The 25145-nt window shown below is 32.6% G+C and overlaps 1 protein-coding gene across 26 annotated transcripts in view; it reads right to left on the minus strand.

Annotated features, from left to right (window-relative positions):
- LOC113510752 (tropomyosin-2) overlaps positions 1–25145 on the minus strand; it is a 42976-nt gene that overhangs the window by 12791 nt on the left and 5040 nt on the right. For 4 of the 26 annotated variants that reach the window (XM_052902536.1, XM_026894274.3, XM_052902529.1 and 1 more), the window contains exons 2-8: positions 23907–24057; positions 22435–22560; positions 9316–9449; positions 7028–7145; positions 6190–6260; positions 3025–3100; positions 2589–2651 (exon numbers count right to left, since the gene is read on the minus strand). In XM_052902536.1, the coding sequence (XP_052758496.1) occupies positions 2589–2651; positions 3025–3100; positions 6190–6260; positions 7028–7145; positions 9316–9449; positions 22435–22560; positions 23907–24020 (702 nt within the window). In that variant the 5' untranslated portion in view covers positions 24021–24057. Of the gene's footprint in view, positions 1–1027; positions 1091–2092; positions 2156–2588; positions 2652–3024; positions 3101–4737; positions 5495–6189; positions 6261–7027; positions 7146–8034; positions 8153–9315; positions 9450–14618; positions 15116–19249; positions 20263–22434; positions 22561–23906; positions 24058–25145 lie in introns of those variants that run through there. The other 22 variants (XM_052902538.1, XM_026894279.3, XM_026894276.3 and 19 more) reach the window with 20 other exon arrangements.

The following is a 25145-nucleotide window of genomic DNA, read 5'->3' on the forward strand; positions in this document are numbered from 1 at the left end:
TAAATTCTGTATTACAATAATATACTAAAATACCCAATAGTTAAAATAGATTTACTTCGAGATGCTTTATCAAACAGTCTATTTTCTGCTTACCTGCCATTAATTTTTTTATTACTATGTCAGAATATAGTCTGTAAAACAGAAACATGCATTGAATGTAACAATTTTTTTTTCGATTTTTATTAAAAAACAAGATTGAGCAAATTTTTTAGAAATACAAATCTATTAAAATTCTGTTATCATTTTGTATAAAAGGAAAAAAAACTTTTGATTAGAATTTTCAAATTCTTAATGTAGGAAATGAAACCATTCTGTTAGACAACAAAAGCTCTCTCCAAAATCATGCAAATTACCTTCACCAAAAGCTGATATGTAGCGAATGCAGCCGCTACAACACTAACATAATTTATACCATTACCCATTTTATATCTACATCATGAATATGAATATATAGGACAGTAAGCATTGGTCACTCTGGTTGCTTTGTTTGGACAAATAATTGCATTTATAATTCATTGTTTTGCTATAGACACAATGGATAATTTTAATCGAATTGAGCAGGGAATATGTCAATCGATCATTTGATAAAATGCTGTTTAAATGTATTACAAAAACTTCATTAAATTGTAATTAGCGTCGATATTGTACATTATCTACATATCTATTTAAATTTACAGTAACAAGATATGATCTCATTACAAACTCTAAAATTTTGTCTAACGCGGAAGAGGTCAGGTTGAAATTATTCATGTTGCTTTTATTGCTGATAGACTTAAACGCCCTTTATTATTGTAACGTTTTTACAGGGGACGTTAATACTCATTGCGCATAATATAAGTCACCTCATGATAGTTAATTCTTTGCAAAATCGTCACGATAGGTCTACTGATTGGACTTCATCCTCACCTATCATCTCTCATTAATACGCTGCCAGCATATACAAATAGTGCAGGCAGAGCTATGATTCCCTTTACTAAAAGAAAACTTCCCAAAGCAACCAGAGTAGCACGATGTGAGCACAACTTACTTGCGTCAGTTTCTGCGAGAGGCTGTGGATCTTATCCTCGACGTGTTCGCGGGACGCCATCGCCTAGCCACACAGGACTTATTACTGACGGCAAACCACCGACATGCCGCCACCTCCGTTGTGATTGTACGACTTGATCACCTCGGATCTTTATAATTTATCGAACTGAACATGAACTACTGCTTTTTGTTTTTTAAACTGTACACCTTAATCACGGCAGACAGGAAGTTCTAATAAACTAGAGATAAATTGTAAAAATGCTAATACTACATGACTAATAAAAGATATGGAACTACACAAGGAGTGAATTGGATAAGAAATTGAGCCATCCTACTTGGATTTCCTATTAATGGTAATCGTTTTATACCGGGAGCAAGATTCACGTAAAAAATATCTGGTAAAGGAACTGGTTTTATCAAATCTAATATTGAATAAAATTAGATCCTGTTTCAAATTAGATCATTGCATGGATCATATTTAGTAAAACATTTTATATTTAGAAGCAGGAAAAAGCAACAAAAGATGTACTTAGTGTTGTTTGAGTGAGTATATAAACAAAAACTATAACTGTTTAACTTAAAGAGTCATTATTTATCGTGTCTTGGAACTTGGTTTACTATTTTCCCAAATACATTCGTACATGAAATAGGTTGTAAAGCAGTAGCATGAACTATTTAGAACTAACTTTGTTGTTGAACCGATTAAAATATTTATGATCTTTAAACAGCAAAATACAATCACAATAGAGGCGCAAAGTACATACATAGATATGGAAACAATAATAGGTAGGACAGGTATTGAGAGAGAAGACAAACCTTATAAGTAGATACATAGATGAAGCACCAACCTCTGCCAGTCGACTACATATACCTACACCGAAATAGCCGTAACTGCTTATAAGAAGTGAAGATAAACATATAATGGAGTATTATGGACAATATATGTAGCAACCGTTTATATAGCCAACGATACAGTTTATAAAGGTACATATAAGGCGATGAGCATGAACCGATCTACTGCCGTAACGAACACTGTCTATCCCTCCGCTCCAACTGCTCATGTTACCTCTTTCAGTTGTGCATCCAGCAGTTTGACTTGGCCCTCGTATGATTCTTCCCTTTGCGTCGCCTGCGATTATTGTATGTTAAATAAAACCACAAAACAACGAAAACGAACATCCATGCAGTATCTCATAGCGTTACTTTATCAATATACATACATCAGCAACGCTATGATACACCAAACGGCTAATTTACTAGAGTACACTGGTAGTAACTGTTAAAGGAATATATTCATACAGCAGCCAAAATAAAGAGAGAGCGAGTATTAAAAGTAGAGAAAAACGCAACACGCAAATAGACGCACTACTTCTATGTAATCATCACCAATAATTAATTGTTTTTTTTTTTTATTTTTACTTTGTAGATAAATATGAAAAAAATTAATAATGGTAAGTCATACATAGAACAGTACACTAGAGGGTGTGTGCATCAGTAAGTATACAGTTAGGCAAGCGTACTAAAACACCCGCATATTAAACCGATCTCTCTCGCATTCACACCTCCTTTAGACGGGTGGTGAGTGTTTTGATCTGATTTTTGTACTCCTCCTCACGTTGGTTGGCCTGTATAAAACGGTACACACTTCATTACTCTTCAGTTTACATCGTTGGTCTTTATAAACTACAAACGTATACCATAAGTGAATTCCTAATTAGCATATATACTGGGAACAATGACTCGCTAGCCTTATTGAATTGCGATATCAATTTTTCAAGGCTTTTTTTCACAAATAGAAGGAAATGTAGTCTAGTCTAACAATTTATATATTTGGTTGGTGCATCATACTCAGGGACGATTGTTGTCTTATTTAAAAAAATAATTATAATTTGTAATGTTCTTTCTGAACTGAATCCTGAGAATTCTACAGAATTCTTAGCTTAAGTTAATCTAGCTCAAAGAATTGTTATCAGATTAGTAATTTATAGGGTAACATACCTTCTCCTCGGAGACCTCGAGGGACTTCAAGTTGTTACCAACTACGCGGAGTTCTTCCTCAAGCTCGACGATTTTACTGAAAAATAATATTACGACAATCAATTCCCACTGTAAATTATTTTTAATAAATATGTTCGTTCACTAATCGAAAGTACTGAAGGTACATGATATTGCAGGATATATTTAATGAATTTATAGGTCAAACTAATTTTAATTTGGTGACATGAACACTGTTCTACAATTAAAGTTTCATCTTTCAAGTAATAAATTTTGATTTGTGACCTGCATATTTGTTAATTTAACCAATCATATACATTTGAACTATTCATCAAGCGGTATTAATAAAAAAGAAGCGCGTGCCTTCACAGCGAGTAAATGTTAAATCATTGAGTCGATGGTTGCATCAATTCATTATAGAAAGTGAATAATATCGTAAATTTAAATAATGAGGTATTAAATTTAAAAGATATATATTGAGCAACTATCAACAGTCATGCAAATAATTAACTTTTTAATCTTAGGGTAAATAATGATAGTGACGAAAATAATCGTATGGTGATATGATTCACACAATTTAAATTCAATAGAGCTATTATACTGATAGAATATTTTCGACACAATGACGAATAATGTGCTTAATATCTGCAAGTGAGCGTGAGTCGAGCTGATAAGAGTTATTCATTGCATATCGGTCCTCGTTTTCACTTGCAGAAACTAAACACACGTTGTGCTTCAGTGAAACCGACTAATTTGATTTCATGAATTTACTCGTTAATTATTGTAAAATGCGGATTTCCAACACCGATTTTAATAGTCCTACTGGCGCCGGTCGGAGAGTTGCTATTGTAAATTTGTTGCTAAAATATTCCAACTGTGAACAAAGACTGTCTGTGAATCTGGGATTAATTTGTATTCAACACGAGTGGCTGTGGTGAACAGTGTCGTTTGTTGTTCAGTTGTTCCTAATGCGCTAACCTATATTGAAACCTATGATTCCTTTCTATAAGAAACAACTTTTGCACGTTTGAAACGTAGTTCAGAGTACAAAATGGACAACGGTAAAAAACTTATACGTTGGTAAATTTCAAATATATTACTATTTGCAAAATGCAAAATAATCATCAAGATCTATCAACCTCCTTACAGGGCAAAAAGAGGATATTAGGCTTTTAAAAACACACTAACTACTTCAATTTCATCCTCTAAAACGGATTATATCAATGCAACATTATATAAAACTAGCTGTATTTTTTTTTATACCACTGAGGTGGCAATCAAACATATAGATCAAATATTCCGCGGATTCATCTGTATACATAAAGAAGCCTATAGCTAAATTTGAACGTAATCTACCCCGTGTAGGTACCAAATTTCATACAGATCCGGTTTTTGCGTGAAACAGTAACAAACATCCGTCCATCCACCGTTACACACTTTCGCATTTATTATATTAATAGGATTCAGTAAATTTATCTTCGTGTCGTAAGTCGTAGTACATATTAGATTCATTATTTAATATATATCGATATCTGCGATCTATGTAGATCAATATTCGTTTATATCTCGCTTCGCGCTGAATCAGTAGAAAGTCTAACTGTTACTTCGATTTGGCTGTCTACCTTTTTTTGTATGTACATTTATGGCATATAGCAGCTGTGCAACTAGTGCAAGTGTACAACGAGAGCAGGCTACGGTAGGGAGGGCGGCACTCACCAGTCGCTCTGCTCGGCGCGCTCCTCGGCGCGCTCCAGGTCGTGCTCCATCAGCACGAGCTTGCGCGCCACCTACCGCCGGCCGAGCGTTAGTACACGCCCACACGCCACACGCACACACACACAACACACACTACGCTACCGAGTCGGGCGCCGCTCTCGACTGCCGCTTCGCTGCTGCGGTGCAACTTGCTCTAATATTTGCCATTGTCATCCGGATATACCGGGTGACTTCATTCACCCGGTTAAGTTGTGGAAAGTGATATGCAGTGCTCGAGTAAGGAAGGCGAAAAGGTTTAGGATATATCTTTTTAAAGCTAAAAAATATGTACATCATTACAATATTCGAAGAGGAAATTGTGTTAAATATAAAAATAATCCTCTGCCTGGTTTAAATTAAAATAAATTAGAAGCAAAAAATTAAATTCAAAAAATACAATTGTTTAATCCTTACCAGGCGTTTTTCTGTAGAAAAATAAAATTCATAAAAGCGAAAGCGAAGAATTTAAAATCCACAAACACAAATTAGAAGAAATAAGGAGATCAAAGCGGGGAGTCGAGAGCGGCGTCAGTACTCACATTAATTAAAATAATAAACGAGGGTTGTCCCAAAACATTTTAGTTCTTATATTTACTTTTGAAAACATTTAATTATCTAAGTGCTATCTAGTGCATTATTGTAATCGTTATGTGATGTGTGCGCTTGCATATGTGCGGCACGCATACGGCCAGTAATTCTGGTGTAATGCGGTGCATATCTGAAAACGAAAATTGCCCTATACCACACACATTTCCTGAGAGCCTAACCTATAGCCACGTTTAAGTGATACACACACTGAAGACAGAAGTTTAGTCGACACATGGACGTGATAGTTACACATTTGCATAAGAAATTTCCATGAAATGGGGCAACCCTTGTTTTAGTCTGATACTAAATGGATGGAGCGGCGCTTACTATCCGTGCAGCGGTGTATAAGCGCCGCCAACCGATATGTCCTTAAAATTAGGTAGTGTTACCGTTTCAAGAGTTTCGAGAACCGATAACACTGACTATATTAATGTTATGGCTGATGCAAAATTATAAGTAATTAAAATATGTTATCTCCTTCTCAGCTTGCGTCGAGCGGACGACCTAGAATCGGACATGCAATAAAAAATAACAGCGCGAACCAATGTTAAAAATACCAATGTAGGTAAATCGGGTTACGGTGCAGCTATGTTACGAATGCAAATGAACAACCATGCAAAACGGTGGCGAAAGTTACAAAACAAGGCCGTAGGACCACTGCGTTATCGCTCAAAATTGCCTGACACGACAGAGTGGAGATAATTCAGCTTTTCGCGCGCTGTTTTGTGTATCAAATATTATTATTATTTATATTCTGATTTAAAACAAGTTAGAGGCAATTTTGAGAGGAGCAGTGGCCATCCAACGATAGTGAATGAAACCTACGATTCACCGGATTCGGCACGTTCCTCCGCGCGCTCCAAGTCAGCCTCGACCATGGCCAGCTTACGAGCCACCTGAACACACCATACCACATTAACAAATACCATTTCACTGTCATATAAATGTCAGAGGATAAAATCAACGTATTATTAAGGTGGCGCGTGTATTGAGTAAGCTCACCCTTCGTATATGGAAGTAATGCTTATGTAACGACATATAGGTACAACGTTGGAGACTTGTCCTGCCCTTATAAGGTAAACAAACCAAGATCAGGCACGGCTCCATGTTGGGCGCTGACTTTTACGGCTGCCTTCACCGTGCAGGGTCATATGTCAGGGGAATTAGGACATTAATATACCCCGCCATCTGGCGGCAGCAGATGTTTAGATTTTTACAAGTTGAAATGTTTTACTGATAAATTTTAAAAAAACTTTGCAGCAAAATAATATATCTAATTTGACATTTATAAATGTCGCTATTGAAGCTCAGATGGGTTAATGCAAAGACGAAATGTTAGTTGAAAAACATCTTCACTCAATAGAATTAGTGCCACATCATAACGTAATAATGATATTTTAAGAATGTGACTATTTTTATTTCATCAGTAAGGGTAACACAACAAAAAACTTTAGACTGGAAATATTTTTATCGATATAAGAAACACACTAGCTTATTTAGAATTAAAATTATACATACTGGATGGAATGTGCATATTGAATGCATTCAATTAGATGGGACAGGAATAAAATCTTTGATAGTCTCATCAAATTATGTTATACAATTGCACTGCAGCAAACAAGACAAGCCAAACCAAACGACATCGAAACTCCTATGTAAAGACCTCATCGTATTTCTTGTCGGCTTCCTCAGCGAGGAACCTGGCTTCCTTCAGCTGGTTCTCCAGGGCGTCCATGCGCTCTTCATCGGCCAACGACCTGTTCTCGAGCACCTTACGGGCACTGGATCCCATAACAAAACCGTCAACATGAATATAGCACAGGTTAACTACCTACTGCGTATGACTAGATTATCAAGGGTAACCCAAAAGTTAGAAATCATGCAAGAACGATCACAATAGCATTTGAAGAGGAACATACAAAGCAAGACAATCTGCTACTCTGGAACACTGTGGAGAGAATGTATTCAAAACGAGAAATTTGGACAATACAAACAAATATTGTCATAACGCATTGTATATTATTCAAAAGTATTTTATATATACAATGAAAAAATGATGTATAACTTATACTTAGTCTCGTTTTGAATGTAAATTAGATATTATGATTGCAAAATAAAATGCTACTACAATAGCATTCCAATTTGCAGTCAAATATTATTCTTAGCTAATGACCATAATTATAACAAATGAATGTTACACACTATTACATTCTATTGTGATAAAACAAATAATAACTGGGAATAGTTCAATATTCAGCATAGAAATACACATTTGATTCTAATTATAATCATTGATATATAAAAATCAAGTGCTTATTCGTTTATAATGTAATTTATGTGCAACACTTCGAATTAAATGTTACATCGGATATGTGATAATCCAGTTAAGAATGAATTAACGATGATGTATAAAATTACATTATTGACGATGTTAAATCTGCAAAAACAAACAAACTGGATTATCAAGTTCCGAATGTTACAAGCCGAACGGTTCAGACGTTGTGCACTAAAACTTTCAACGGTCGATAAAGTTTTTTTCCTACTGCCAATATTAAATTTGAATAATTTATAAAAAAACATTAGAGGTGTAACAGGTTGTCACATTAGCCGTTGAACAGTTTTAGATACACGTGATAATGATAATGACAAAAATCACAGTGAAGCGTTCACCTCTTCGTATTTCTTGTCGGACTCCTCGGCGATGAGCTTGGCTTGTGAGAGCTGCGCCTCCAGGATTGCGACGCGGTCGTCCTCCATGTTGGTTCGGTTCTCTAGCGCCTTGCGTATTCTAGTTAGTGCGGGCCAAACACATGCATGTTACAACATGGATCATTGTTAAATAGATTATGGTATTTGTTTTGAATTCAGTGATAGGGATGAGACGAGAAATTATTGTTGTTACTAAAGTCTAAATTGAAAACGGGATAGCTCTTAACAGATTTTGTTCAATTACAATTATAATAATAATGTGAAAAAAAATCCAAATCTTGTTCAGCGATCTCCCGTAAAAAGGAACAGATATCAGTAAAAATGTGATCACTTAAAATTTAATAAAATAATCAGTACAATGTACTAATTAAATACTACAATAATTCTAAAATACTTATAATTATTGTATGCCATTAATAACGGTTTATAAGTGTTCACATCTTTTGATAAGTAGTTACAGTGTTTAAAGAGTCGACAAAAAATTACAATTCAAAAACATAATATTTAGGTAGCAGTACAGTTTGAGATACGCTCATGGAAATAAGAATGGTGTGGTTAAGGGCAAAAATAAAAAGAACACTCATGCACACGAGAAAAAACAACTTATATATCTAAAGTATATAATTATAGTAATAATTCGAACTTCATAATATTACTTTTCATAATCCCATAAACGAGATTGTGAAGCCTTACTTTTTAATTCTGCCTCAATGATAACGTAATCATGTCCGAATTAAATCACTGAGTAAGTACATATACATATATTATTTTCAACTACTTTATTTTCAAGATACCTAAAAAGGTATTCTAAATCTAATTTAGACATCATTAGATAATTTCTGAGTCTATTCAAAGATAAAAATCACAGTTCTAGTCAAACAATCAGGCTCACACGTCATCACTCAACACAGTATCTTGAAATCTGATGATAATGGCATATTTACTGAAAACTACTGTAATATCTTGTGGACGATTCAAGACAAGACATCCTCAATAACTAAAAATGCCATACATTATTAAATCAATGAATCCTAATCATGTATACCTTACTATAAAATGTATAAAATGTTGATATATTTAGAAAAGTTAAGTATTCGACATTATTTTTTTTTTCTTATATTACTTTGCTATATTTTAACAAAGTATAATACAGTTACTATTTTGACTTTATTTACAATTATAAAAGTACATTATCTAGACTTAAACTAGACAGAGTACTGTGCAGCACTGGTTAGAACTCACCGTTCAGACTCATCAGCTGCCTGGCTGGCCTCAGACAGTTTGGCTGTGGCAGTAGCAAGACGCTCCTCGGATCTCTCCAGATCTTCCTCCAACAGTTGAATACGTCGGTTGAGTGCAGCCACTTCGGACTCCGCCTGTATTAAAGATGTATCCAATTAATGCCTATGTACTATTTTGAATACAACTTTTAGTTTCTAATATTTTGTTTCAAGGTAAAATTTATAGTTAGTGAAGAAATATAATCAAACAAAGATATTTTATTTTTAATTCTAACATTAAACTAATAGTATATATTGTTTTATTGTTCATTTTCGTAAGTACACAATGTATTTTAATGTACCTAATGATTAAGGGTCCCGAATGGTCCCGACTGGCCTCGAAACTAGTCGAGCTTTGTCGACCAAATTTGGACGTAACTTAAACCTTATTATATTAAAGTAGTATATTGCTCACTAATTTTGCAATTCTTTACATAAATACCGTTCACCCATTTGTAAATATCTCCATAAATATTATAACAAATCATCGGTCTACAAGCAATTATATGATCTTTTTCAATTCTATAAACATAAATTTTAACGAGGCGTCGACCAAAATTGTTATAGGAAGGTGATTAAAGACCTTGGCATAACATAAAATTACAGAGATTTGAACTCTAGCGGCAATAAAGGCAAAGAAAGGTGAGACACACAGGTGCTAACTTTACAACTGTCTCGTCGTCGCATAAAAAAGGCACAACTACTATTACTGCAAAACTTACTAAGTATAATGTCGATCTATTTTATATTATTTATTAACCCATTAGTGTCCTTTTGTTCATAAGAGTTACCATCGAGAAATATTAACAAATATCACTATTACTACAATCTTTTTTGTGTTTAAATGTTGGTTTTGCAAAAACTATTAATGAATATAATCCATAAAATCAACGCAAATAGCAGATCCAAATATCTATAGCAAACGATCGACTAATTCATGGTTACTTCACTCATAAGTACTACCTAATTCAGTTCCAATTATGACAAATCAATCTAAGCGTGAGCTCAGCAAGTCGTGTTTAAATCAGAATATAAATTATTTAAACCAATAAGTACCATATGCTCTATACAATTCAAAGTTCCTTGGACTTTTAAGACTTAAAATAATTGAAGCCATATAAATTCCCAGAAATCATTTGATTAAGTACTACACTCGGAAAGAAGAAACAGAAACATAACACCTGAGCAAATCAAACATCCACATCCAACAGTACTACACACTGTTAACTTGCTTTTCGTGACTGTTACTTAATGACATGTTAAATAATATGACAATTTATTCCTAAAACGTAAAAAAACAGCTATTACATGCTCCAAATCTGAAGTCTAAAGATACCAACTACATTCCTGGTCTAAACCAGGAATGACCTGCCCATTTTAGATAATCTTATAAAACTCAAAGGTGCTTGACTTGTCGACTACGATCGACCACTTGACCTTGAATATTGTGCAAAAAACTAATATCTATGGTCACTCAACCTAGAGGAGAACCTACATCATACATTCTTGTAGCCTTTCAGAGTCGTTCGATCGTAGTCTAACAATATTGAGGTAGACGCTAGCAGTTCAAATTTGAGCACTCCTGTTATAAGCAATAAATCTAAACAAAACCGGATAGGCCCGAAAAATTATATAAAAGTCGACTTTTCATTACATTATTCAGCAATCTAGGTACCGTATACAAACACAGTCAGGATAAACTACCATTCTTCTCTTTCCGCGTCTAGGGAAGGTAGATAAAGTTTTGTTGGAGAAATCAGTTCAGGGTACAATAGGACTGATATACCTGAAGAAGGTAAAAGCCCTTAAAATATTAAAAAAAAAAAAAAAAAAAAAAAAAAAACTTTTCAAAATGATTTACCAAAAATACAATCTCTATTTTAACAATGGGTGAATCTATCGACGATAATGGAAGAACCATTTAAGAAGTAAATGAGATTAACCAAAGGCATGACATATGAAAACTACTTTTCTGCTTGAATAATTAATGTTATTAAAATGTACCTAAAGTTGTTACTATGTATTTGCTTAATTCAATATATACTATATATTGAATTAAGCATTTATCAGCAAGCATATTCATACTGTTTTACCTTATTAATAAAACATTTTTTTTATAAATGTTCACAAAAATGATGATTAATATGCATTCTGTTGTTTATCGGACCAAAGAGCATTTCACTTGGAAATTATAACCTTAGAAGACGATAACTACGGCTAAAGCAATTACCGTTATCAGATAAAGCGAACAAATATTTTCTAGCATAATCAACTATAAAAAAGAGAGGAAATATTATTTACGTATACGATTTTGTTGTCCCAAATAACTTCGGATCAGCAAATTTGTTTAGAAACTAGAATAATCGTACTATAGTAGGTAGTTGCTTGGATCTATTTCGACATAAACGAAAACTGTGACTGTGATCTAAATGCTCTTCCAAAAATAGTAGCATACCGTAAATAAATAACAAGAGCAGAGCCGCCAACGACCACGATCTAAGCGATATTAGTGGTTTCTATGAATGAATGTATTCGTATTTGTATGATAGATGAATACATGACAATACACGGCAAGTAACTGCACAATATAAAGCTATAACAGTTTTACCATCATATACAAAGTCATCCCGACTGAATACTGAAAATTAATTACTATCAGAGGATTTGCTTCAAATGTTAGCTACTGAAATAAAAAAATCTGTTTTAATAGAATGTTATACTTAACGAGGATAAATAAATTACACACAACAGTGACATATGTCCAAGATATTTATTGATCAGATCAATGAAGCCTTAAAATTGGTTTCAACATATTTAATGTTTATAATTACCTACGCATTCCAATTATAATTGATGTAAGAGCACTTATTATAGGTAAGTGACATTGTTCAACGTATAAAACAACAAAAAGTACGTGCCGAGCATTAAAGCGACTCGACATTTCGCATTACTTTATTTATATTCAACGAGTTCCACATGTTCATGACATCACGGCAAGTGTCCTTGTCGCGAGGAAGCTAGAACGAGTCCCAGTTTCTCCTCCTATTATCCTGTGTCGTCACCGGTGCTATTAATAGTAGTGACGGGACTCGATTTACAATTGCAATTGTATCGCATTGATGCATTCCTTATTTAACATTACCGGTGCGTGTAAGTTTTTGCACATTATAAATAGTTACTCGTGTTATAGGTTCTACGTGTAATTATCGAGTTACTTGTTATTACCTAATTATTTACTTATTCATAGGAACACCTATTAATTTATTCAAAATTATATTTTTATTATTTGTGTAGGATATTGTGGGTATATCAAATTCAACTGTTAGTTTATGCTATGGTAGATTAAGCATTTTACCTATTAGTGATTCGGTTTGGTTACCTTGAGCTTGAAAATCATACTTAATTCATTTCAACGTCTAAAGCTATTTGCGTAATACCTACCTACCTAACTAGTAGCCTCTCATCCCATATCAAAGGCCAAAGACCTTTAGTTGATGACTAATAGAATAGTTGATGAAATATAATTGAAATTCAAACAAAAACCGAAAATATTCCACAATTTATGTGCACTGCTTGTGAACAATCAATGAAAGACCCTATAGGTCACACTCAGTTGCGTAATTTTGTAAACATTTCATGAATACTCAAAAGTAGTAAAATCACATTGTTTAAAATGTGGGATCGGTTAGGATAGCCAACGGTGCGTCCATTGTAATGACCACCTACAATAGCCACACCAATAAATTGTAATGCAACACGGTCACGTAAACGGACAGTAAAAAAAAAAACCAATCCAATGGGATTCCGACCGCATAGACCCGATAACTTGTTAGGCAGTAAATATTTCTTCTAAAATTTGAAAATAGTTGATGTTAGCATAGGAATACAATTTCTAAGCACAAATTTTTAGTTTATTTATAAGAATTGGATTAAAAAGATGAATTAGATGCAAATAAAAATTATCCGTATCAAATGCGATTACAATAAATTTATTAGGTTTTTTAATAGACTCTTTACATACTGCAATAAATATCTCATATATTTAAACGACAAGTGTTTAATATGTCATTAAGTCGTTAAATAGATAAATGTTGTTACAATTAGGTATACCTAGAACTCGTTTTGTTTTATCTCGGAATTTTATCTCTTTCTCTCTAATTACTAGGTGACTACGAGCTCTACTTTTATTATTATTGCATTTATAACTTCAATTTGGTAAAATACAAAGAGAATTATATTGTACCTTTGTTATTAATTATAAAATTATTGGTGCATTCTTCTAACCGTTCATCTTAAATAAGTGTTGAGGCCTCAATCCTTAGTATTTAAACGATCTTTTAAATGCACGCCTACAGTACCAAAAAATAAGAAAAATCTTTAAAAATTTCTACAATTACTTGTAAAACTAATCAACAATAACTGAATTTATCAAAAAATTTAATTTCCCCAGTTAATTTATTCTCTTTTCCGACAGCAAAAATACAAAGTAACTTAATTTCGTATATTTCTTCTCGTCTTATTGCCATAAGTACAGATTAGGCACATAGCGTGAAAACAGAAAATTTTATTTTAAAAATTATAGAATTGCAATGAAGTCGAAAGATCGTGACAATTGTTTCTTAATACACTTTGTGCCTACATACAGATCTAATAAGCGTGTGTATGACTATGAACATCGTAATCATAACGAGTTACGTCATAACAGCGATAACAGCGAGGAGCTCGGACACGCCTTTACGGTGCCAGCGGTCCTTCGAGGACGTCCGAACAACAGGAATGCTTCACAGGGTGCTAAGCCATCACTAATCCAGCCGGCTCACTCTACATGTGTTACAATAGACCGGTATACGACCTCCAACGCAACCAAACCTGTTACGTGTAACAGAAACCGGCGGCACCCAACCACGTACCGATGAAATTACGTGGTACAATTTTTGTAATTATAAAAATTCCTGGAATTCAAAATGATTCGACACTACAGTATAGCCCTAAATTCACCAGTTCACCTATCGAAAGAAATATTCGATGAAAAAGAATTCTTGTATGCTATCTCTTTCTAAATGATAAAATTGAGATGAATCTGAAAGAGAAGCGAATATGCGTACGTCGCCTGTACACCTAAGTATGGCCGGACATTACTCACTAGAGGTAGATAGTACAAGACTACTGATAACTCCCATATTTTCTTTTAGCATTTCTCTTGACACGAATCACACTGAAATTTACACATAACACACCGCACAATATAATATCACATTTGCTTACTTCTTCTCTCCGCATTATTTCCACTTGAAATCTTTTGTGGTACTCTTCACATTCGTCCTTAAATTTTTCCATTTCCTCTTTTGTCTGGCGCATTTTCTTCTTCAAAACGTCCAGAATCGTTCCTTGCTGCATGTTCGTCGTCATTTTTATGCACTTTTATGTTTTAATTAAATGCTTAAATGCTAAAAAAACTAAAAACACCTCCGCTCTACTCGCGAAAATGCCAACCAACTGCCTCGTTCGTTAGGCCCCGTATCGCTGAGATGGGCTCGGCACGAATGAACACAGCCGGCGAATAAAATGGCCGCCACCAACCTATACACTGCAACGTTATTGTCACTTTACTAATAGCGTGCTTTGATAGGAATTAATAATTATGTAGAATTTGTAATAATCACAATTCTGTTCCGATGAACTAATTGAAATAAGAGCAATGACTAATGCAACTACACATTCTTGAAATGAGTTTGACAGTACGATGACTGGACGTCACTTTACTGTAGCACACCTTGATCGACCGAGACTGGTACGACAAGTAGCTCCACCTGTTAGCGTTTGACAAAAGAATAAAGCCCTACGAAACCAAGCGAAACCGAGGCACAAAAAACCAAAATAAGGGATAGGCGCAACGCCTGACCAACTTTAGTTAACAATAATTACGGAAGTATACATAACTACATTACAATGAAGGGCTATAGAAAAAATGAAATGTATTTAATTCATGGAAAATTATTATTAATAACTTCAAAACTACGAAAATGACTACAATAACAACATCTAATCTTTTAAAATAAACTTTTTATAATAAAAATCATATATTCGTTTATAATTTAATACAAAAATAGCTTTTTTTATTTTAGCAATGAAACCTAATAACCTTAAATTATTTGGAACTTACACCAGATCATTATTACTAACAGCACCATCTAGTGTGGATTCTAAGAAAAACATGAAATATATGTCTCATAAGTTTTGTGTCAGCTACGAAAGGAAACGATGTGCGGGCGGTGCGGTGAACCGAAATTCGTGTGACGTCATTTGGAAAGTATTTGTCTGTTTAAAATTCCGTTAAATGACGAAGCACATACACAAGTAAAAGAAATGAAGGCGGTAAAACAGAATATGACCTGTAGAATCAGGACAGAAGTAACTCTAGTTGTTTATGGGTAAGATCTTATTTAAATAAATATTAAGATTGTAATGTTCAAACTTCACAAGAATATTGTTGCATACTTTTATAAAGTTTTTAAATACTTAAATAGATAACACATATATATAATAGTTACGACGATAATAAGTATTTAAACTGTGACTGATATTATGTCAGTATTCAAACAGATTTGCAAACAGCAGAAACAAATGCTAGCCATCTGACTACACACAACCGGCTATACCAGTATTTCCAGCACGTTATCTTCTTTACAATATGTTACATAAATATCATTGATATATAAAGATTCAAAAAACAAATAGATCTAAGAAATGTAACAATTGAAATAACATCTTTATGACCTTATCTCAATTTATTTCAGTATTTGGTATTAACTGATATACTTATCTAAATCATTTACTGCATTTAAAAATATCTATATACAAACATGTAATGACTGCACGGCTCTAATTTTGTTGACCTTCAATGACCAAATGACAGAACAACACTTATTATCCAACTAGTGTACATAATGGCATTCTCACTTACTCATACATGATTTGTGCTTTACGAGTACAAAATTTGTATTACATCCAAATAAGTATAACATCATAACTTCGGATCACTTTGACAGTTATATATTATTTAGAAGCCATATGGTCAACGATCATTAATCAAAACCAAGAATAACCTGAGATGTATGAAAAGAATATTCATTAAATGCATTTCAATGCGATAAAGAATTCAATAAATGAGACAGAAATCGTATCTTTTCTAAAGGGACATTAGGTCATGTCAGTCAACAACAATAAATGTAAAACGTAAAAAATATAAGTGCCTAAAAGATTACATTGAGGAATTGTTTTATAAGTAGCAAAAAGTACTAACAAACAAACTTTGGTAATATTCTTAAAAATGTAGATACTAGATAGATAGATTGAACTTTTCCATTTGTTTTATTATTTATTTATTAGAACGACAAACAACAATACAATATTATCTTAATACAAATATTAGCATATAAGTGATGTTTGTAAATATACCAACAATACTGTTGTTCACGAAAAATAATATATTATAATAACTTTTACAACAAATCAAAATACAAAACAGAATCAGCTATAGTTTTTTTTTTTTTTAAATTTAACTTAAACTTTGTAAAATTATGCTTTATAATCCTAAATATGCATGAATACGAAGAAATTTCAGAATAAAAAAAATACTTGTTTGTTAAATTACGATTGTAGATACCTACTACATACTAACTTCAGCATAGTTTTAATGGATGTAGGTACACAACATAAACACGGAATGTAAAAATAATTCTTATACAATGGAATAATAATCTACCAAAAAAAAAAAAAACAAAAGTTAAAGTATGAAAAAAATATGCTCGCGCAATAGATTTATGAAGATATTTTCCTACCAACACATATTAGCCAATTATTAAATGCTTCAAAACTATTTTTTATGAAAATTTAATAAGAGCAGTAAATACAATGATATTATTCCAGCAATTTTAAAACATCGATGTTCGACTGAAAAAATAAAGGAATAAATGAGAAGGAAAAAGTAGGTAAACACATGGTGAATAGACAAAAAAACAATAATAGCTATCTATGCCATTAGTTCAAATCTTGTTATCAAATGAAACATCACAAAAAATAAAATTCAGCATATAAACAAGATTAAATAAAGACGACATATCTATCAAATAAATGATTAAAAAATTACTGGTAATATTCAGCATCATGTTTTTTTTTTTTTTTTTTTACAGTTTATTATGTACAAAGAATCAGAAGTCAAATGTAATTTACACTTTCATTTATTATATTTTATTATTCAAATTCTCATAAATTTCCTGTCAAGAACATATTTAGTCCTAGTTACGCTTTTAATTTTTTACGTTTAAGTATCATTATTATGCTACAATAAATTCTACAAGCTTTAGTGTGTTTATAATTTATTAAAAAACTTAAAGTTCTACATGCGTACGAGAATATTTTGTGTTAATCTTTACATATGTACTACATTTTTGTTATTTTATTTTTCAAGTAAGTTCTTTATGCAACATGTCTATTATTGAACTGGGGCATGCAAGTAATGTAGCTATGCACAGAATTCATAAGTGCAGCGTTATAATTGTTAATAGCTATGTTTCTATTGCGTAATCGTTTACTTTCTTGAATTCGGTGCACGTTTCATTTCTGTATTTCTCTACATCACGTATTTTAAATCGTTGTTCAAAATTCTATGTCTTAGATATTTCAAAATTTTATTTATCGAGTCAGACGTCTGGTCAGAATACTAATTTAGCTTTGTTATTAAAAGTAAAATTAGATTTCATTAATTGCTGAAGCAAGCAAGATGCTTGCTAAATATATTCAGTGTCAAAATTCTAGGCCGTGGAAATATTAACAAGGTAACGCACTCTATTGTGCACGAGTATGAGAATGCAATGCAAACTTTTTTTTGTAACAATAATCTCATCTCCATTCTGAAAATAACTTTTTGTGTCTACTTAATGTCATAGCTTACGTAAGTCAACCGATAAGGTACCCGATAATAATACGTTACAGCTCTGACATGAAAACTTTGGTTACATTTAAAAAAAATTATAACGTAAATATTACCTATTTACTTACTGAAAACATAAGGCTATAGTTACTACAAAGCAAAAGGGACAGCTAGTCCTTATTCGCAATGTGCCCTACCCAAAAGATGTCTGGAAGAGATTGTTTAGCGATAAAGCCGCCTTTTGTTTTATTCAGTAAACTTTCCTATTTTTTATTATTAAAGCGTAAATAAATAATAAGGGACAGCTAATCCTATAGTAATTTTTGTAATGAAAATTAAGCATCTGCAACCAAAATTATTTAAATATCTTCACGTTAGCTTTCGATTGTACGGTACTATTTACTTAGTTCATGAATATTTTAGAAAGTTATACATTTTCATCTAAATTATACCTATCTATGCATGTATTGTATACAGTGAACACTAATGCAGTATAAAATGTAACTTTATTATTATTACTCTATGCATGTGACCTAGAATTAGCTATTTGTATACTGTCGATTCGTACGAGAAATACAGATAATCTAGCAAATTTAAGATTTAATGATAATTCATGTCTGCAAACTACTTATCTAGAAAAATAACAAGAATATATACTAAAGTGAAATAATTTATTTTATTTTATTTAAAGAAATAATTAGCAAGGCCATCCATGTGAGGTTAGTGATCATAACGACATCTAGCGACAAGGGATGCAATCGTGCAAGTAAACATGCCAAACTAAATGTCAATGGCTCAGCTGATCACCACGCGAGCAGTGCGCCTTTGCCTCTTTCTATGAACCTACAACATACATTTTCTCAACCTAAACGCGTTAAAAATAGTTCTGTGCGCATTTGGCCTACACTAGTTGAGCGTCAGACTCGCGCGTTTGAAAGATCATTCAAATAACATCGGACATTACCCTTTTCAATGCAGTGTTCTTGATATTCTGCAACTCATTCTTGATTATAGAAAATTTCATCATAGTATCTGAAGAGAAAATAGAACTGCCAAATGCTAAACCAGGATAATCCGCACATCTTCTTCTCCTTCTGCTTTCTCTTTCAGCTAAAACCTCTGTACATTCGCTAGTACATCTTAATTTTGCAAGTTCTACAGTCTCGGGATCGTCATCAGAAATATCAGAAGCTACTGGAGCAGCCTCCGCTCCGTCTCCAGCGGAGCGTTCTTCTCTAAACGAGAAATCATCATCTGAGCTACCTCGAGATTCCGTTCCCGTGATTCTAATATTATCATCAAAATCGATTTCATCATCGATATTCGTATAGTCCTCCACTGTATTTCGATTCGAAAGTGCATCGTCACTATTCGTCCTTGTCACTTCTCGAGATTCACTAACACTATTGACACAAGGCACAACATCGTCTGTTTGATTGACTAAGGTCACTTGTTTGGACGGATCAGTGTTTGATGTGGTGCCGGGGGCAGGCACGCGGTCGCCCCGCAGTCGCGGGTGGTGTTGGTGCCCCCTGCGCCGCACGGGGGTGCGCCCGTGGGCGTGGGGCGCGGACGCGGACATTACTACACGCGGCGCGGTCCGTCCGGCCGCGCAGCGGCGGCCGCCATGTTGACTGACTGTCGATTTGGAAAAACAAAAGGAGGGCGCTGTGATCGCACCTTACGTCTGCCATCTTTTGTTTTCATCGAACTACTTTACCGACAGTGAGCCAACCAATCACTTGAATATAAGTAACGCGGGAAAATTCAAAACTTTCAAAAGTGCAATACATTTCGTACGTAATAATATAAATTTGGGAATAATTAAAAAAGGATTATATTATCAAATAATTAAAGTTAATGTTACTTTTAATTAATAATTAAAGTTACTTTTATAAATAATAAATAAATGTTTCACTTTTGTATAATTATCGTGTAAACGTATGTAAAGCGTCGGTACATTGTGAGGCGGACGCGTGCTCTGTCTATTTTTACCGAAACACCAGGCATCGCGCCCATATTAGGTGCCGAGCGCCGAAAATAACCCAACAGTGGCGCAAGCTAAACACCGCAGCCCCCTGAACGCAAGATTCCGAACTAACTAACCTGTAGAACTGATGCATTTCACATAGAGGTTTACTCACATACCTACCTAACTACTCTTTAAAACATTATGTCGTCATGTGATCATGACGTAAAACAAATATCACAATAATGCGACTGCTTGTACGTGTTCACGTAATTTTTTTTTAAGTATATATTTCATGTACTTGAAATATCCATATTGTACTTTATTTCAACAAGTACTTATTTTTAATAAAGAAGTAAAAAACGTAGACAAGTATTATATCGTCGGCCAAAATGGAGACCTAAATAATTTAATTAATAAATAAAAAAAAATGTGGAATTTACTGCTTCTTTTTTGTCATAATTTTACTTACGATAATAACTAAAATAAAATTTTCCTGACAATTTTAATGACAGTCAAATTATCTTAATAATTAATTACGACAAAAGACTATAAGAAAATAGCAAATCGCGATGAACAAAAACAACAAAAAATATAATTTCAAAATAGAGATATTTTTACTAATTTTCAACTAGTAAAACTTTAACTTTATCACAAAGCGATCAAAAAACGTTATAGTCTCCTATAAAAACTATTTAAATTTGTTTATTATTTTTTATTTTTTGTTTACATATATCATTTCTAAAAATTTGGTCCGTATAACAAAGTCTCCATACATAATTTTCTAACTGCATCTCGTGGATTTGCCCACATAAATTAGGATTAAAACGACACTATATTTTAATTCAGGGTACGGTCCATCTGTGTACCAAATTGTATTCAAATCCGTTTAGCTGTTTGAGCGTGACTGTGTAACAAATATCTTTACAAATTTTCACATTTATAATATTAGTAGAAAACAGGATTCTTTCATCTACCAAAGGAAAAGTATAATCCTGTGTGATATCAAGCAAGCGAGATTTTTTTCCATGTGATTTTATGTTACATAGCTTAGTTAATAATTTGCAATTTTGTCATGAGAAACCGCGATTTTTAATTCGCATTACTTATTCTGTTGGCAACTACGAAATACATTATACAGATAGTCATCTGTAGGTATAAAATAATAAAACGGCCTCTGTTAGCTGAGACATGACATGTTAACCTTCATACAACTCATGTTTTGTTCTATTCATCAGAAAAATATTGTAAAATAACACTTTTATGGTAGTTTTCAGTTATGTATAATTTTAATGATTTTTTTATCACTTGTAATGGAAAACGAACTATTGGAAAAAATGGTCGTCATCAACGCGTCGTCGTCACTGTAGGGTGTTAAAACTTTGTACATAAATGGATGTAGTCGAGGGGAGGCAAAGGTGATACTGAGCACTGGCAAACTGGTTACCTCTCTAGAAAGTTCGTTCGTTTATACTGCGATACCTATAGAGCGAATTTTTTTATTAACTGTAAGGAATAACGAAAAATACTACATCATTCGATTTTTAAAAAATATCCTTATACTTAATAAAAATATTCCTATACTTTCGATACAGTCTAGTCTACAGTACAGTTTAGTCTATAGTCTGCGGTATTTAATAATAGTACAATTGAAAAATAAATAAATCTATTAAATGCTTCGATTTTAACAAAAGTTGATTACCTATTGATATTATTAGAAAACTCTTGTACTCTTTCACAAAAATAGTAATATAATAATATCTAACTAGTTTCGCCATACAAAGTTTTACAAAGTTTCACCAAGTGCCGACAATCGGGATTATTAACATATCAATTATCTAGTCTTTAAGTTCTACTGAAACCGACCATGCACTACGATAAGATCTACCGACTTGAATTTTATAAAATTATATCTATGAAAATGAACAAGACACACCTCGACATACTTTTAACTCAAACCTTTCAACACCTCTCCTGAATTAAATCTAAAAAGACATAAAGCAGCTATAAATACTTTAAATTTTCCATTGATTCATAGTTTTTATAAGATTCCTAACAGTAAATCAATTTTTTCGAACTTTTCATTTGAAATTAGTGTTTAGAATTAGACTAGACAACGTGTAAATATTTACTAAATAAATGATCTCAAAGAAATAAAGCGAAGTAACATAAGTACTTACGTTCTGAAGAGCCTTCTCCTTCTCCTCAAGTTTACCGTTGACCTGCATTAGAGACTCTTGTGTCTGGTCCAGATCATTCTCAATGGTCTGGATTTTCTTCTGGAGCTGTCTGGCCTCCTCTTCCGCCTTGGAGAACACAAAAATGTATAAGCATTACAAAAAAGGGCCATATGGTGTTTTCCCTTAGTATTCTGTATATTGTAGTGTCACAGCCCACCCTTCAAATCGTAATACGTGTGGCTCCTAAATAACGAGACTGACACTGTAAAACATTTTATTTTTATTTCATACATATTTACTCATCTTCAGTATACACCCGTCTTCTGCCTCACACAGTCATCACGTACATATAACGTTATTATTATGTAGACAATTCCGAAATTCTAATAAAATAGAAAAAAACATTTCATTCGTGTTATTTTGTATCGGGTGCAAAGTATAAAGTATTATATGAGTATATCCGTGAACTTGGTAACCCTATATTTATGTATGCAATATATATATTTACACATCTATAGATAAAATGCAATAATAATGCACCTACATACATTGATTTTGACCTCAAGATATCTGTTTAGGTTAGATAATATACCTATCCGGATGGATAGAGAGTCAAATGTCAAAAACGCTTCAAAAACTGTTGGCATAATTTTTTCATGCAATAACATAGTTTAAATTATTATATTGAGAATATAAATAAATAAAGTTAATTATGATATTTAATTACAAGTTTAGCATGGTCTTGTAACTTCGAAAATAAAAACATTTTTACACATATATTTTTTAAAGTTTTTAACATATAAACCCATTTTAAAATTTTACACTATAAAGTAGCTAATTATTTTATGATACATATCGATATCTTCGAAAGAGGAATATCATAAATAATTGTATAGTACTATAATATTAATTTATTTTAAAGTGTTGATACTTCTAAATGGTTGCATAAACCATTTTACAGTATCATCAAAATAAGAGAAATGTCAACTCGTAAATAATAAAAGTAATTACGCGCCTTTAAAAAAAATATGCTCTTTTTGGTTGATGCATTACTATGATATCGATGAATTTCATCTATATGTATTTAATTTACTAACCAGTAAAGTAAAGATAAATCAATAAAGTTACAATGAAATATGGTAACCTTACCACAGCTGTTATTACACGATTGTGAAAATATTTTATATTAAATGTGAACCCGTTATTATTTAAATACTACAATGTATCTACTTGCAAAATAAAACATAAAAATGCAGTCAAATTAAAATCCTTCTTATTTTGACGTCGTCTGAGATGTCTCTCAATTGGACTGTTTATTTTTTATATTAATCTATTTCGATGATTAGATTCATCGATATTGTTTACTATGTTGGTTACATATATTACCTAATTATATCAAAATTGAAGTCGTATTTTTTTTAATACAAATTACATTAGATACATTCATTATCAATTAATTTATAATAACATACCTTCTCGGCACGAAGGTTGGCGTCCTTGGCCTGTTGCTCGCACATATCGGCGCGATCCATGGCGTTATCCTTCTCCAGCTTCATCGCCTGCATTTTCTTCTTGATGGCGTCCATTTTGGCAGGTTTTTGTTGCTACTCCCCTAGTAAAAAGCTGGAACAACATTCAAAGTTTAAAAAAGTGTTCATTTCTTAAAATATATTTTTTATGATTTTTTTTTTTTTCTAAAAGCGAATCTCAACGAACTTATTCATAATACAGTTTATAATAAATTAATGCTTTACGCTAAAACTTATTTTTTTTTCACTTATGAAACAATAAAAATAATAATAAAAATTTTATAACAAAACGAGAAAAGATGACTATATATTTCTTGCCTAAAACTGATGCATTTTTAAATTCCATTTTTAAAATAGCCTACCTATTTATATAAATTGTTAGCATAGCAAACATAATATTATAAATTTAATTTTATTGTAGAACATTGATTTTTAATTTGTCTAGTAGAACCCTCACTCCAAAAAGTTCAAAACATCGTGCAACGTCGTGCTATTTATAGAACTAAAGGTGCATTGATCTTGCATGCAGAAGAATTTCTGGGTTCCAGTCACGGGCGCAAGCTAAATATCTTAAACAAACGGAACTTCATTGTTACATACTGCGTATTTTATTCTTTTACGTTAAAACTTTAAAAAAATTTGCATTTAAAGAAACAAGTAAATCTTTAAAAAGACAATAACTTTGTTTACCTAAGCAGAATATAATTTATTAATCTATGAAATAAGTACTAAGTGTATACCAAATTTTATAACAGATTGTTAAAGTGCATAAGGATAATAAAGAACTAAATAAATAGAATAAACTACTTATATGTTTGAATAACAGGACTTATTTTCACTATTATAATACTAATTGATAGGATAAATAAGGATGTTGCGCCATAAGTATTAAAAAAGGGGCAAAACTAATCCCCCCTATTGTAATCCAAAAAGAAAAGCTAACAATGTCAACTTATAAAGTAATCGCTTCACCATATACAAGGTTAAAGACCTCGACAGCCGTAACTAACAATTTTTATAAAGTAATCGAAACGGTATAATGCTTCACGCCAATTTTAAAGGATGAATGGGTAGATATTAAGTCACAGTCGTAGCATTGAGTTCAGTTGAGTATTTATTATTCTAAATTTATAAAACATCAACGTACTTATAATTTTATTGATTAAATTTCAAATTTGCAAT

Source organism: Galleria mellonella, unplaced genomic scaffold, assembly GCF_026898425.1.
Source record: "Galleria mellonella isolate WM207_F2 unplaced genomic scaffold, CSIRO_AGI_GalMel_v1 utg905, whole genome shotgun sequence".
Classification (NCBI taxonomy): Eukaryota; Metazoa; Arthropoda; class Insecta; order Lepidoptera; family Pyralidae; genus Galleria; species Galleria mellonella.